The sequence below is a fragment of the Citrus clementina genome, unplaced genomic scaffold, assembly GCF_000493195.1.
Source record: "Citrus clementina cultivar Clemenules unplaced genomic scaffold, Citrus_clementina_v1.0 scaffold_9, whole genome shotgun sequence".
In the NCBI taxonomy this organism is placed as follows: Eukaryota; Viridiplantae; Streptophyta; class Magnoliopsida; order Sapindales; family Rutaceae; genus Citrus; species Citrus x clementina.
The window spans coordinates 2,302,496-2,315,902 of NW_006261964.1; the positions used below are offsets into that span (position 1 = coordinate 2,302,496).

Here is a 13,407-nt window from a genome sequence, read left to right on the forward strand (position 1 = left end):
TTGTGTTAAGAGCAAGAAACGTTCTGTATTATGCCTCTCTCTGTGTTGAAAGCAACTAAAGCCGCTGATAGCATTTGTGGTAGGTGTAGAGTCAACAGTGTGTGTTTTCCATTGATTGATGATTTTTTTTGAGGATGGTGTTATTTACACAATTACACTGCTATGTATCCTGGATAGTCTAATTTTAATAAAATTTTATATTATTAAAATAACCCCAATATAATTTATCATTAAGGAGATTAATATAATATAAGATATTTGATTCTTAAAACTCATCTAGTTATAGTAGAAGAATTAAATCTCATTTTTTTTTCTCTTCTTCATCCAATTTAATCCGATGTAAAACTAAAATACTTAGTTCTACAGGATTTGGAGTGGGCTGCACATTCTCTACTTTAATGTGACCGAAAAAAAAAATGAAGTTTCTTAGGAGAAGAAACAAATTTGAATTAGATTTGAGTCAATCAATTATAAGCATTGTTTCGGCATCATGACTTAGCGGATGAAGAAATATTTTTGTGGGTGTAAAAAGAAATTAATAATTAATAATACAAGTTAAATAAAGGATTATTTAAAGTATTTAAAAGAGTGAACTAGATAATTTTTTTTTAAAATTTATTAAAAGAGTGTGTGAAATAATATGGTGTTCAAAATAAAATAAATTATAAAGTGTAAACAGTCCCACCCTTATTTTTATTTACCCAAAAATTTGTCGCATTTTGTCTTAGCATTTTTTTTTAACTAATTCTGTGGAAAAGAGTGCTCGGTTTCGAGTTTAGGGAAGGAAATATCAATATTTTATATCCATCCATATCCCGGACAATACAACCCAGAATAAAATTTAAATAAATGGGGGAAAGGAAATATAAGAATATTTGGAAGCGAAGCAACCCACCCACCAACCCCCGCCTCGCCTACCTTCTCTTGCTTGCTGACTTAAGATTGACCAAACTCTGTTATTCTTCTTCATCAAACTCATAACTCAAAACTCTCAAGCTCAAGTCACTCACTTTTTCACCATGGAATCTCCCAACCTTTTGGTAACTTCATTTTCTTTTCTTTTCTTTTCTTTTTTTTTCCCTTTTGCTAATTCAACTTCTTCTTTTTTTTTTCCGTTTTGTCTCTTGGGAAAATCATCTAGGAACTTTTTAAAAAATAGAGGCTGACTATTCAGATTTCAAAAGGGTTGTTGATTCTCGTTTCTCTTTCTTTTCCTAAAGCTTATTCTTGCTTGCTGCTTAAACTTTTGCTTTTCGCTTAAACTTTTGCTTTTCTAATTAAACCGTGATACACGCGATTAATGCGAATAAAAAAAGTTTATATTTTGCTAGATCCTTGCTATATAGTATTCTGTTTTCGTAGCTACCACTATCCAACCCGACAAGTTATTGGATTTTTTTGTTATTTATGAAATAAGAGCCATGATTGATTTTATCCTGAATTTGATAGCTGCTATCAGAATGAGACTGAGTTATTTAATTAATATAATTTTGACGGTATCATGTCAGTTTGTATTAGATTGTTAAATATTTTCCTATGTTTATCCTTTTCTTTTTAAATTTGTTTTCGTTTTTTTTTTTTTTTTTTTTTCAGGTTGCTTCTGGCTCAAAACTTGTAAGTGGAGGTATGAGGAAGAATCCAACCCTAATTTGCGTTCCTATAATGGGGGAATCAGTGGATAAGATGGTGGTTGATATGGGTAAGGCAAATGCTAGTGGTGCTGATCTTGTCGAAATTCGTTTAGATGGTTTGAAGAATTTCAATCCTCGTGAGAATATCAAAACTCTGATTAAAGAATCCCCTGTGCCCACCTTGTTCACCTACAGGTTTGTGATTGAATTTCTTTTACTATATTTGTTTTGTTATGTGTTCTTTACATTGTATTCAAAGTTAGAGTACTTGTTTAACTTGTCCTGTGATGGTTCCTCTCCATGGATGCTAAAAGTTAATGCACCAGGAATGGTTTGATTATTGTATGCATAAGTTTATCAGTATCTGATTTTCTCATAAAGCAAGTTACCTTCCTATTTGACTGTTGTTGTCAGTTGGTCCTGAATAATGCAAAATGCAATCATTCTGCTGATGAATTTTTTACCTGGTTTCAATTTTCTTTATTTGGAGTTCTAACTTTTCAAAGGGACGCACCAATTATATTATAGTTAAATTCTCAAACCATCCAAAAATTTAGGTTTCTGAGTGTTTCAGTCTTGTCTACAAATTTTTTATTTTATTTTTTTTGGCTGAACCATTTGTTAGACATTCTGTTGTTACATAGATTTTGAGCTTGGACCTCTCTGATATTTTGTGTTTTTCTCTGTAGACCGATTTGGGAGGGTGGTCAGTATGATGGTGATGAAAACGAGCGAGTGGATGTACTTCGGTTGGCCATGGAGTTGGGAGCTGATTACATTGATGTTGAGCTTCAGGTAGCCCTTTCATGATAAAGAAACATCTATACATCTAGTTTAAGTCTCCTTGACAACATCTGAAGTCACTGGAGCATTCTGTTTTTTATTCTTAACTTTCTTGTTTGGTTTGATAGCTGACTTTCTTTTGCTACTTTTGATACTGTTTTGCAAGGTTGCTCGTGAGTTCAATGATTCCATACGTGGAAAGAAACCTGAAAAGTGCAAAGTCATAGTTTCTTCTCACAACTATCAGTATACTCCGTCTATGGAAGATCTCAGCAATCTTGTGGCAAGGATACAAGCATCTGGAGCTGATATAGTTAAGTTTGCGACGACTGCATTGGACATTACTGATGTGGCACGCGTTTTCCAAATAACTGTGCATTCTCAAGTAAGTCACGTATGTTGGATCTTGTTCTTCATATTTAAACTTGGTCTGTAATCTCTCTCAATTTGAATTGGAATTTAAATCATGATTTTCTGCTAGCACTTCATGATGCCAATCAATAGCAATTGAGAGTATATTGATGGGACACATAAAGGAATATGAGAACTTCATGTGTGTATTGCTATTAGATGTTGCCTTGTTCAAACTGCAAATAATTATGAATTAATTGTCCTTTTGATTCTTCTGACTAATCTAATAATAAGGATCTTGACTACTTTGTGATTGTATGTTAAGGTTTCATCTTAGATGACGATTTTTGATAATTGAAATTTTGGTATGAGAGGTGATTCCTTTGCGAACCATTTACTTTAGGAAATTGGCTGAGAAAGTCCTTAATCGTAAAAAATTTCCAATGTGTTATGTGGGGGAAAATGTTTTTGAATAGGTACACTTGACTTGATTGTGGTGGCCAGTGCAGAAAGGCCCAAAAATTTTTATGCTATCTTGGTTCTCTTTTAAATAGACATTTATGAAAATCATGGAATAAACATGTGTCATGGAGTTGTTTGATAATGCTTATTTACCTATATGTCCATAGTGGTCGGAAATTTAGAAGGGTTTTCTCCTTTGATCATTAATACTCTATGGTATATGGTTTGTGTATTCTGCAGCAACCTCAAGTTTTAGAGAATTTGTTGTCAGAAATTTCTATTATTTTTCAACTTTTTTAATTAATTGTTATGCGATTTCTCATTTATTAGTTGTTGTGAGCAATACTAAAACTGAGTGGTTGCTGTATAATGTTTGATTTATTTCTGTTTGGAATTTTCAGGTTCCAATAATTGGACTTGTTATGGGTGAGAGGGGATTGATTTCACGGATACTTTGTGCAAAATTTGGTGGTTTTCTTACTTTTGGTACCCTTGAGAATGGAATTGTTTCGGCTCCTGGTCAACCAACAATAAAGGATTTGTTGGACCTTTATAACTTCAGACAGATGGGACCTGATACAAAAGTATTTGGAATTATTGGGAAGCCTGTTGGCCACAGCAAATCACCTATCTTATATAATGAAGCATTCAAGTCAGTTGGTTTCAATGGAGTTTTTGTACATCTGTTAGTGGATGACATTGCAAAATTTTTCCAGACTTATTCGTCCAACGATTTTGCCGGATTCAGGTTAAATCTGACAGAGAACTGTCATATCAAAATATAGTAATATTTATAGTTGGTAGTATAATTTGTTTTTGCTCTGATTTTGTGAATAACATCTTTTCTTAAGTATCCTTTCTTCTAGTGGGTAATATGTTTCATGGGTGAGTGACAGGGGAAGTGGCCTACATTATTTTATGAGCTTGTGTTTGGTATTCTATTTTAACTCCGCCCATTTTGTGTTTTACGTGCTTCTCATGTAATTTTTTGCATTCACAACTTGCCCTGTCCTTAGACTTGAATAATGGGATGATGTAATTTACATTACAAATGCAGTTGCACAATTCCCCACAAAGAAGCAGCAGTGAAGTGTTGTGATGAGGTTGATCCAGTTGCCAAGGTAATTAATAATCTTTTTACATTGAAATGCTTGTAAGACAATTGGCATTAGTGTAGCTGGTATAATTATTATTGATGTGCTCTCTTTCTGGCATTTTTTTTTAGTATATATTAATGCCATGTCTACCCATGATTGATTAAATCTTGACCCAATCTCAGTCAATAGGAGCTGTTAATTGTATCATAAGAAGACAAAGTGATGGGAAGTTATTTGGTTACAATACAGACTATGTTGGTGCTATTTCTGCTATTGAGGATGGACTAAGAGGTTGCTTTTGTGTTTCACGAGCAAACTATATACATTTTGCTATTGACTTTTGCTTTTAATTGTTTTGGTTTTGCTATTCTCTTTCACAGGTAGACTTAATGTCAGTGGTGGGGTCAGCTCAGCATTAGCAGGTAAGTTATTTGTGGTCATTGGAGCTGGTGGTGCTGGCAAGGCTCTTGCTTATGGTGCAAAAGCAAAGGGAGCAAGGGTTGTGATTGCCAATCGCACTTATGGTGAGAGTTTAACTTTCTTATGTCTCATGTCCTGGCTTCTTTTGAACACATTGCTCTTTGATAGTGTCATAGTCATTAGGATTCTCCTTTTTACTTGGCATTTGAAATTTTTTATCGCTGCAAATATTATTCATCTAGGTAATCATCTTGAATGGGTTACTGCTGCTTTTAATTTATTCTTCTATCTTACCTTCAACTCGTATGTCATTATGGAAAAGACAGAAATCCTTCGTACATGACAAAGATAATAATGAAGATAAGAATTTCTTTTACAATCAAGGTGAAATTTTTTCGCTGATGCTGATCTAGTAGAAGGGAAGGTTAATATTTAATATAAAAGGTTCTTCTTGTCATTGAAAAACTGATAAGAATTGATTTTTTTTTTCTTATTCTATTGAAAAAATCAGTATTTTCATGGTTTCCAATATTTTAGAAGTTGTTGCGTTATAAATATATGCCGGAGCCTATCTCTATGGTGCATGGCCTGACCATTTTATTGTCCATGCTACTTGACATTGCAATGCAAATAGTGTTGCTTCCTTCCTGAACACTACCTCTTCTCCTCTTTGTTAGTAGTGCTTAGCTTGGCTCAGATTTCTACTTGGTGATAACTTATTTCCTTTCTCTGTTTTATTCAAGATCGAGCCAGAGAACTTGCAGAGACTGTAGGAGGACATGCTTTATCTCTTGCCGACCTGGAAAATTTTAATCCGGAGGATGGCATGATTCTTGCAAACACAACGTCCATTGGAATGCAGCCAAAAGTTGATGAAACACCTATTCCGAAGGTTTGACTTTTTACTGCTTTCGGTAAAAATGATTGCCTTTTCTTTGACTGAAAAGATTTTTTTGAAGCCAATGTTATATACCTGTAAACAGAATATCAATGACCAGCAATCAGTCAGTCAGTCAATTTGGGTTATTTTAAAACAATCATGTCATTGCACTGAAGTTGTCATACCTGGGTTTTTGGTCCTCATGAGTTTTTAGTGAATTAGAGTACATAGCCCACTATTCAGTGAAAAGCTAATATAGAGCTAGAATTTGTGTGTATTGTTGTCACCTTTAGAGACCCGTGATAACTGTTTGAATTTATAGTTCTGTTCTCCGACTTTATGTTCTATTACTGAAAAGGAAATATAGTAATAATGATTGTAAGAAATGACAAAAATAAGTTGGAGGAGCCTCAGGAGTAGGAATGATATGTAGAATTGCATTAGGATGACGAGGGAAATCATGGTCTGCTAGCAAATTTGGGTGAAGAGGTTTTTGAAACTTTGTTGCAGTAAAGCACCAAAAAGACTAATATTCTCTATTTAGCTAAAATGAACTAAGCTTTCATGATAAAAACTTTCAAGCACGTGTGAAAACATAATTTTAAGTGATTTTCTGCTTCTGCAGCATGCTTTGGGACATTATGCGCTGGTCTTTGATGCTGTTTACACCCCGAAAATTACCAGACTCTTGAGAGAAGCAGAGGAGTCTGGAGCCACAATTGTGTCTGGGCTGGAGATGTTCATTGGACAGGCATATGAACAATACGAAAGATTCACTGGATTGCCCGGTAAGATGAATGCACCTCACCTGTATAAATTCTTTGTGCTACTCTTGTATAGTTTCAATAAGTTTCATATATTTACTTATTTTCTATTTTCATTTGGTAATTTCAGCGCCGAAGGAACTATTTCAGAAAATCATGGCAAAGTACTAGTGTGGTCTGTTTGGTCAATCCATTACATGTTGCTGATTTTGTTTTCTAGCGTAATTCAACATGAAGCATCGTTGTTCATTTTTTTCTTCGGACAAAAATATAAAAGGTCTACTTGTACCTCAATTTTATGTATGGAAATAAAATCCTAATTTCTAGTATTTTGCTCAATACTTGTTCCACTGTGAGAATGTGTACAGCTTTCTTTTACTTTGATTTTGGTTAATGCTAGTACTGATGACGTTCAAATGTTGACATATTGGACTAAATGAATCACCAACTCATAACTATGTTAACACAATGGAAAAGAGCTAAAATCCTGGTATGTTTGCATGCTTGAGTTATTTAGCTTTCAAAGCTCATTTTTTCCAAAGTCAGAAATGGTGTCAAAGCTGAAGAACAGGGGAAAAAGATGATGATGTTTCCCATGAACCTCTGGCAAAATGAGAGCATTAAGTTGAAGTATTTCTCTTGGTAGCCTTAAGTTCAGATTTTAAATTTCATTTTTTCGGTGAGGGGCAGAACTAATAAGTTGTTTCTTTGGAGTTTTTAAGGGTTTATCGGGAGTCTAAATCCTAACAATGCAGCACAGTCTGAGTCTGAGGTTGTACTGAGCATATTTCAGAAATCTGTGCCTAATACTTGGGAAATTTATACACTTGTAAACATTCACAGGGAAAGATTCTTATAGTATTCTTGTAAATATTCAAAACATATAGAGTTCTCCTGTGAGTACGCCCCCATTTTCATAAAATATGAATCTAGATTTGTGTTTTAACGATGATAGAAAATCAAGAACTCTAAAACACTTCCAGCAACTAACCCGAGTCCTCACCAAGCAAAGCATACTTGATTTTGGTGTCTGACAAGCTTCTTTTGATGCTGGAAGTTAATGAACCGGCATCATCGTCGATGAAAGGCAACAAAAACAAAGCATGATGCTGTGTGTTGTTGGTTAACCAACATTGATGCTGGCGCATGGTGTGGTAGCCGCAAAGTTTCAAATCTTGGTGCTGGTGTTGCTATCATATTCATATGCTTAAAACACAATGATATCTTATGAACTTGTTTTGTTGCCAAAATATCTGCATTAAACGTCTTGAATGTCAAATTTTGTGTTCCTAATTATGGAAAAGTTGCTTTACATGGAAAAAAAGAAAAAAAAAAAGGAGTAATTCTTTATTGCCAAATAAAGTAAATAACTTTATATTTCCACAGTCCAAACTCCAAACATGTCACGTTTTATGTATGCGTCCCCGCTTACCAATTACCGGAGAGTGTAATAATAACATTGAATCCCTGAAGCTCTATCATGTCTCAAGGAAAGCCACAAAGTTTTTCATTTGTATCAAATAGGCCCCCATATCTCTATTAAAATGACTCTTATACCCTTTATTGTAAAGATACATGCTCTTAAATATCACCGTCACCTATTTACCAGACCTCCATTTGCAACTGTCATAAGATTCATAGCGCACATGAAAATTACTGAAATAGGGCGGCATGTGAGAAATTAGTCAAACTCTGATGCTTGTCGCTCTTTCTACAGTTTAACTGAAGCCCAAAATTTTGTTTGCTTTTTGAATTCTATTCCCCTCTCGCGTTCCTCCCTCCCTCTATTTCTCCGATTCAGACACAACGCAGAGTAAGTTTTACTCTAATATTTTTTTTTTGGGGAATAATTTAATTCTGTGTTTATTTGGCTGTTAATCTCAAAAATTTGAATAGCAAATTGATAAAAGTTTCATTTATGGATTTCTGCGCAGCATTGCTGTTAATGGGTTTACGAAGCTTGTATTTCTATTGATGTATTGTGCTTTTTAAGTTTAGAAAGCAGAAGTGGATTTTTCAGGCCGGCTTTTGCTTGCAACGTGTAAATGTGTGTATTAATGGGTATGTGAGTTTTGATCTTTTTTAAGACTCGTACGTGGATTTTTGAATTTTTTTTTTTTTAAATGGGACTTTACTTTGTTCTTGATTTAAACTTTTGTACTTTAATTTTAGGGTTTGCAACTGTCACATCAAGTGTTTTTAACTTTTATTAGAAGAGGATTTACTTTAAGCGTGTTAATATTGTGTTCTTGCATGGTGTTTTTGCAATGACCTTCCAGTTAAATGGCTCAGTTTCCAACCGTTGATCTGTGTCGTGCAATTTACTGGCATATGTATTATTTACGTTCGTGTATTTTCTGGTAGATATATGTTTAATTGGGGGTTTTTGACTTCTAATTAGGGTCTATGAATTTTTTTCTGAATTCTTTTAATTAAAGGATTGCTTTTTTTTTCTAGTTTCTGGCTATGAGATTTTGAAGACATGTGCTCAAATACACTTTGTACGAAATTTAATTCTACATTTGAAATTCTCAAGCTCTTTAGCTATCTATTTTCTTTTTTCTTACAGCGGGAGGCAATGTGATGTATGGGGCTGTGCACATAATTGAAGCAATTTGAGTTGGATTTTGGATTTTTGGGCCAGCGATGGATTGCAATAAAGATGAGGCTATCAGAGTCAAAGGAATTGCTGAGAGCAAGATGCAGAGTAATGATTTTGCTGGGGCTCGTAAATTTGCACTCAAGGCCCAACACCTCTATCAGGATCTAGAGAATATTTCTCAAATGATAATGGTTTGTGATGTGCACTGTTCTGCTGAGAATAAATTGTTCGGGAATGAAATGGACTGGTATGGCCTCCTCCAGATTGAGCAGACAGCCAATGAAGCTACAATCAAAAAGCAGTACAGGAAGTTTGCCCTCCAACTTCATCCGGACAAAAATAAGTTTCCTGGTGCAGAAACTGCTTTCAAGCTGATTGGGGAAGCGCAAAGAGTGCTCTTGGATAAAGATAAACGGTCCCTGCATGATATGAAACGCAAAGCATCTGTGAGAAGACCTGTTGCACCTTATCAGCCCCCACAGAAGCCAACTTACTCAAATGTAGGGACTCGAAATAATTTTGGGAGCACTTTTACAGGCTCAAATTTCCAACACCAGAGGCCACAACAGCCAGCACAACCTGGCATTAATGGTGACCCGACTTTCTGGACTATGTGTCCATTTTGTACGGTGAGGTACCAATATTATAGAAATGTTATCAATAAATCTATCATTTGTCAAGCTTGCAATAAGCCCTTCGTTGCATATGAAAGGGGTGAGCAAAGTTTTCCTACAGCAACTAACTTGGGTCAGCCGGCATTCTTCCAAAAGAAAGATGTTCCAAGTCAGGGTGCCTGCAAGTTAGAACAGGTATTTAAGGGGAATTTGGCTGCAGATAATTCTAAGACAGCTTGTCCTCAAAAGACAGGCTGCACTTCTGATTTTGGTAAAGAAAAGATGAATGGTAAGAGAGGGAGGAAGCAGGTAGTGGAATCCAGTGAAAGTTGCAGTACTGAAAGCAGCAGTGACTTTGAAGTAGATGTGCCAGTTGATGAGAGTGGTGATTTCAATGGTGGAGAGAATTTTGGGCATAATAAATATCAAAATCCACGGAGATCTAGTAGGCGTAAGCAGCAGGTTTCATACAAGGAGAATTTGAGTGATGATGATGACTTGGTAAGCCATCCGAAAAGGTTCAAAGGGAATGGATCATCTTGTGCCACTGAAAAAGAGAATGAAGATGCTTTGAGAGAAGAGGCGGCTAAATTAGATAATCAATCTGGTTCAGGTGCAGCTGTGAGAGAAGAACAGAAAGAGTCTAAAAAGAAAGATAGTGCACATTTCCAAGAGAGCTTATCAAATGTGAAAACAGATACTGAGATGGCGATCGGAAAAGAAACAGCTGAGGAGAATGGCTGTGTGAATATTTCTGTAGCTCGTGGTGATAAGAAAATGTCTGAGGCTACTACTGATTCTGCAGTAGATTCCACCTCTGGAAGTGCAGTAAACCCTGAACTTTTTGAATATCCTGATCCAGACTTCAATGACTTTGAGAAGGACAGGAAAGAAGAGTGCTTCTTGGTAGGCCAGGTGTGGGCAATTTACGATACTGTTGATGCCATGCCTAGATTCTACGCTCGGATCAGAAAAGTTTTTCCCTCTGGCTTCAAGTTGAAAATAACATGGCTAGAGCCAGATCTAGATGCAGATGATGAGAAAGAAAAAGAATGGGTGAATAATGGCTTACCGTTTTCTTGTGGTAAGTTTAAACATGGGAACTCTGAGGACACTGAAGATCGTCCTATGTTCTCTCATTTGGTTTCATGGGAGAAAGGCAGCGGCAGAAATACTTACAAGATATATCCAAGAAAGGGAGAAGTTTGGGGCCTCTTCAAATGCTGGGATTTTAATTGGATATCTGATGAAGATACTAATCGGAAGTATGATTATGAATTTGTTGAAATCTTGTCAGACTATGCTGAGGGTGTTGGTATTTGCGTTGCATACTTGGCTAAGGTGAAAGGCTTTGTTAGTGTGTTCTGTAGAAAGGGTAAGGAAGGAACAGACACGGTTATAATTCCACCTGCTGAACTATTGAGGTTCTCCCACAGCGTTCCGTGCTTTAAACTGACTGGCGAGGAGAGAGAAGGTGTGTTGAAAGGGTTTTTTGAAATTGATCCAGCTTCTCTGCCTTTGAATCTTGAAGAGATTGCTGTTCCTGAAATTTTGAAAGAAGAGACTGGTGCTACTCATTCCAATTATTCTTTAGGATCTTTTGATAGAGAAAAATCTCAGGCGGGGTATGAAGGATGCACATCTATGCACCAAGATGAATTGAAAGAAACGTGTCTAGAACCTGATAATGATAGGTCAGTTGAGGATATTGAACATCGAAGTGCTACTGCAGCTTCAAATGCAGACGCCATTGAAATTCCAGACCCAGAATTTTACAACTTTGATGCAGAGAAGTCCAAAGACAGGTTGCAGGTTGGTCAGATCTGGTCATTGTACAGCGATGAGGATGGCTTGCCGAAGTACTATGGTCAAATTGTGAAAGTTCAGACTGACCCAGATTTTAAATTGTATCTGAGGTGGCTTGAAAGCTGCTCACTTCCAAACAACGCAATTTGTTGGCATGATGAACGCATGCCCATTTGCTGTGGAAGATTCAAGATTAAAAGGGGTAAATTGAAGGGATATCCTTCCACTGTTTCCTTTTCACATATGGTGAGTGCTGAACCTGCAAGTAAGAAGAATGAGTACACCATTCTTCCCAGGAATGGTGAGATATGGGCCTTGTATAAGAATTGGAATGCTGAAATTAAATGTTCTGACTTGGAGAATTGTGAATATGATATAGTTGAAATCATTGAGGCGCAGAACTTGCATATAGAAGTCTTATTTTTGGAGCGTGTTGCTGGTTTCAACTCGGTTTTTAAGCCTCAGAAAGAATCAGCATCAGCTGTTATGAAGATCTCCACAGAGGAGCTACTTAGGTTCTCCCATCAAATTCCTGCTTTCAAGCTGACTGAAGAGAGAGATGGCAGCCTGAGAGGCTGTTGGGAACTTGATCCTGCTGCATTACCGGTGCATTACTTTTTGCTTTAACCAAAGTAGCTACTGCTGACGACAACAATATTTACGTCTAAACTTCTGCTTGAGCTAACACATTCTTCTTCATAAGAACGCTGGTGTGAAAGCAGAATGATAATGGTTCCGTGATAAATTACTCCATGACTGTGGTGTTCTTGGTTTGTAGTTCTTGAAAAGTTGCATGAATATGAATTGACTGGAAATGATGGAAGCTCCCTCCATTTTTTGCGTTTCTCTATGGAGAAAGAGGTGGGCTGCTAAAATACACATTCCTGATGTGTCCGGAGTGTTGTCGAAGTAAAATCATTCAAGTTAGAATTTCTTCACTTGTTGAAGTTAACAGAATTCAATTGGATTTAACTGTTGATCTCTCTCAATATCTCCTTTGATTAGCTACTATTTTTGTCCCCTCTTTTTTCCAGTCGTCGTTGAATTCACATATTAGCATGAGCACAAACCACGTGTGCTCCATTTTGTAGCTGATGACTCCCAAGTGATTCTATGTTTTCTAGATGTCAAGTTCCATCACCCGAGCAATAGCAAATGTATTGGAAAGCATCTCCTTGTCCTCCGAATGCTTGGTTGATTTAATTCACATGTAAACGTAAATTTATTTGTTTTCATGATTCTTTGATGAACGGGGAAGGATTGGAGGTAGCTTATGGAGAAGAGCCAGAAGGAAGGATGAGTACAAGAATTATTGATGTTCATGGCTAATTAGACTATTTTTCATATCCATCCTTTCAACTTTGGCTCAACGACGCTTGGAATCTATTATTACTAACCTCACAAATACCCCCCATAGTCCCATGGACCTTGTACACTACCTTAGTTCACACTTAGTTTTCTTTTTCCTTGTTAAAAATATAATTAAAGAAATGAATATTATAGTATAACCTCTATAAATTAATAATGTCGGGACCATAGAAATTTATTAATTTAGAGAGATATTAATTAATCGATAAATTAATAATTTATTAATTTATAGAGTGTGTTCACAGTACAAAGAACTAACATTTAGAGGTCCAAAGTTTAGAAGAAGTTGCTAAAAGTATAATTAAAGAAATGAATATTATAGTATAACCTCTATAAATTAATAATGTCGGGACTATAGAAATTTATTAATTTAGAGAGATATTAATTAATCGATAAATGAATAATTTATTAATTTATAGAGTGTGTTCACAATACAAAGAACTAACATTTAGAGGTCCAAAGTTTAGAAGAAATTGTTGCTAACATCACTGGATATCGTGCTGAAGATGAAGTTGAGGATGACACAGTATCTTTAGAGCCTATTTCGCGCAATGAAGCATTCAAGTCATTAACAACACTTCATAATTTTTTATTGCAGTATGAGAATTCAACCCTAGAACTTTTAGATG

At 35.8% G+C, this 13,407-nt stretch overlaps 2 protein-coding genes across 4 annotated transcripts; both read left to right on the forward strand.

The window, feature by feature from the left end:
* The first annotated feature begins 854 nt into the window (after window positions 1-854).
* LOC18032381 (bifunctional 3-dehydroquinate dehydratase/shikimate dehydrogenase, chloroplastic) lies at window positions 855-6,729 on the forward strand. Its single transcript, XM_006419628.2, has 11 exons — window positions 855-1,040; window positions 1,594-1,826; window positions 2,321-2,426; window positions 2,581-2,799; window positions 3,629-3,975; window positions 4,285-4,348; window positions 4,507-4,615; window positions 4,705-4,848; window positions 5,488-5,636; window positions 6,250-6,412; window positions 6,519-6,729. Exons 1-11 carry the CDS (start codon window positions 1,020-1,022, stop codon window positions 6,557-6,559), a joined length of 1,596 nt encoding a protein of 531 aa, XP_006419691.1. The 5' UTR covers window positions 855-1,019; the 3' UTR covers window positions 6,560-6,729.
* Window positions 6,730-7,984: 1,255 nt separating this feature from the next.
* Window positions 7,985-12,460, forward strand: LOC18032377. 3 transcript variants are annotated; one of them, XR_002904698.1, is made up of 3 exons: window positions 7,985-8,201; window positions 8,958-12,333; window positions 12,445-12,460. XR_002904698.1 is itself a non-coding variant. In XM_024181282.1 (3 exons), the coding sequence occupies exon 3, from the start codon at window positions 9,035-9,037 to the stop codon at window positions 12,035-12,037; it is 3,003 nt and encodes a 1,000-aa protein (XP_024037050.1). In that variant the 5' UTR covers window positions 7,985-8,201; window positions 8,387-8,449; window positions 8,958-9,034; the 3' UTR covers window positions 12,038-12,393. The 3 variants fall into 3 exon arrangements, 2 of the variants coding, with proteins under 2 accessions (XP_024037050.1, XP_006419692.1); XM_024181282.1 differs by lacking the exon at window positions 12,445-12,460 and adding an exon at window positions 8,387-8,449 and having other exon boundaries at window positions 8,958-12,393; XM_006419629.2 differs by lacking the exon at window positions 12,445-12,460 and having other exon boundaries at window positions 8,958-12,393.
* The last annotated feature ends 947 nt before the right edge of the window (window positions 12,461-13,407 follow it).

What these genes read in the sequence shown, in the direction of transcription:
- LOC18032381 (XM_006419628.2), top strand. Translation starts at nt 1,020, where the DNA reads ATGGAATCTCCCAACCTTTTG. An exon ending in TGGAATCTCCCAACCTTTTG is followed by an intron (nt 1,041 to 1,593) that starts GTAACTTCATTT and finishes TTTTTTTTTCAG; the next exon opens with GTTGCTTCTGGCTCAAAACT. An exon ending in AAGATTCACTGGATTGCCCG is followed by an intron (nt 6,413 to 6,518) that starts GTAAGATGAATG and finishes TGGTAATTTCAG; the next exon opens with CGCCGAAGGAACTATTTCAG.
- LOC18032377 (XM_024181282.1), top strand. Translation starts at nt 9,035, where the DNA reads ATGGATTGCAATAAAGATGAGGCTATCAGAGTCAAAGGAATTGCTGAG.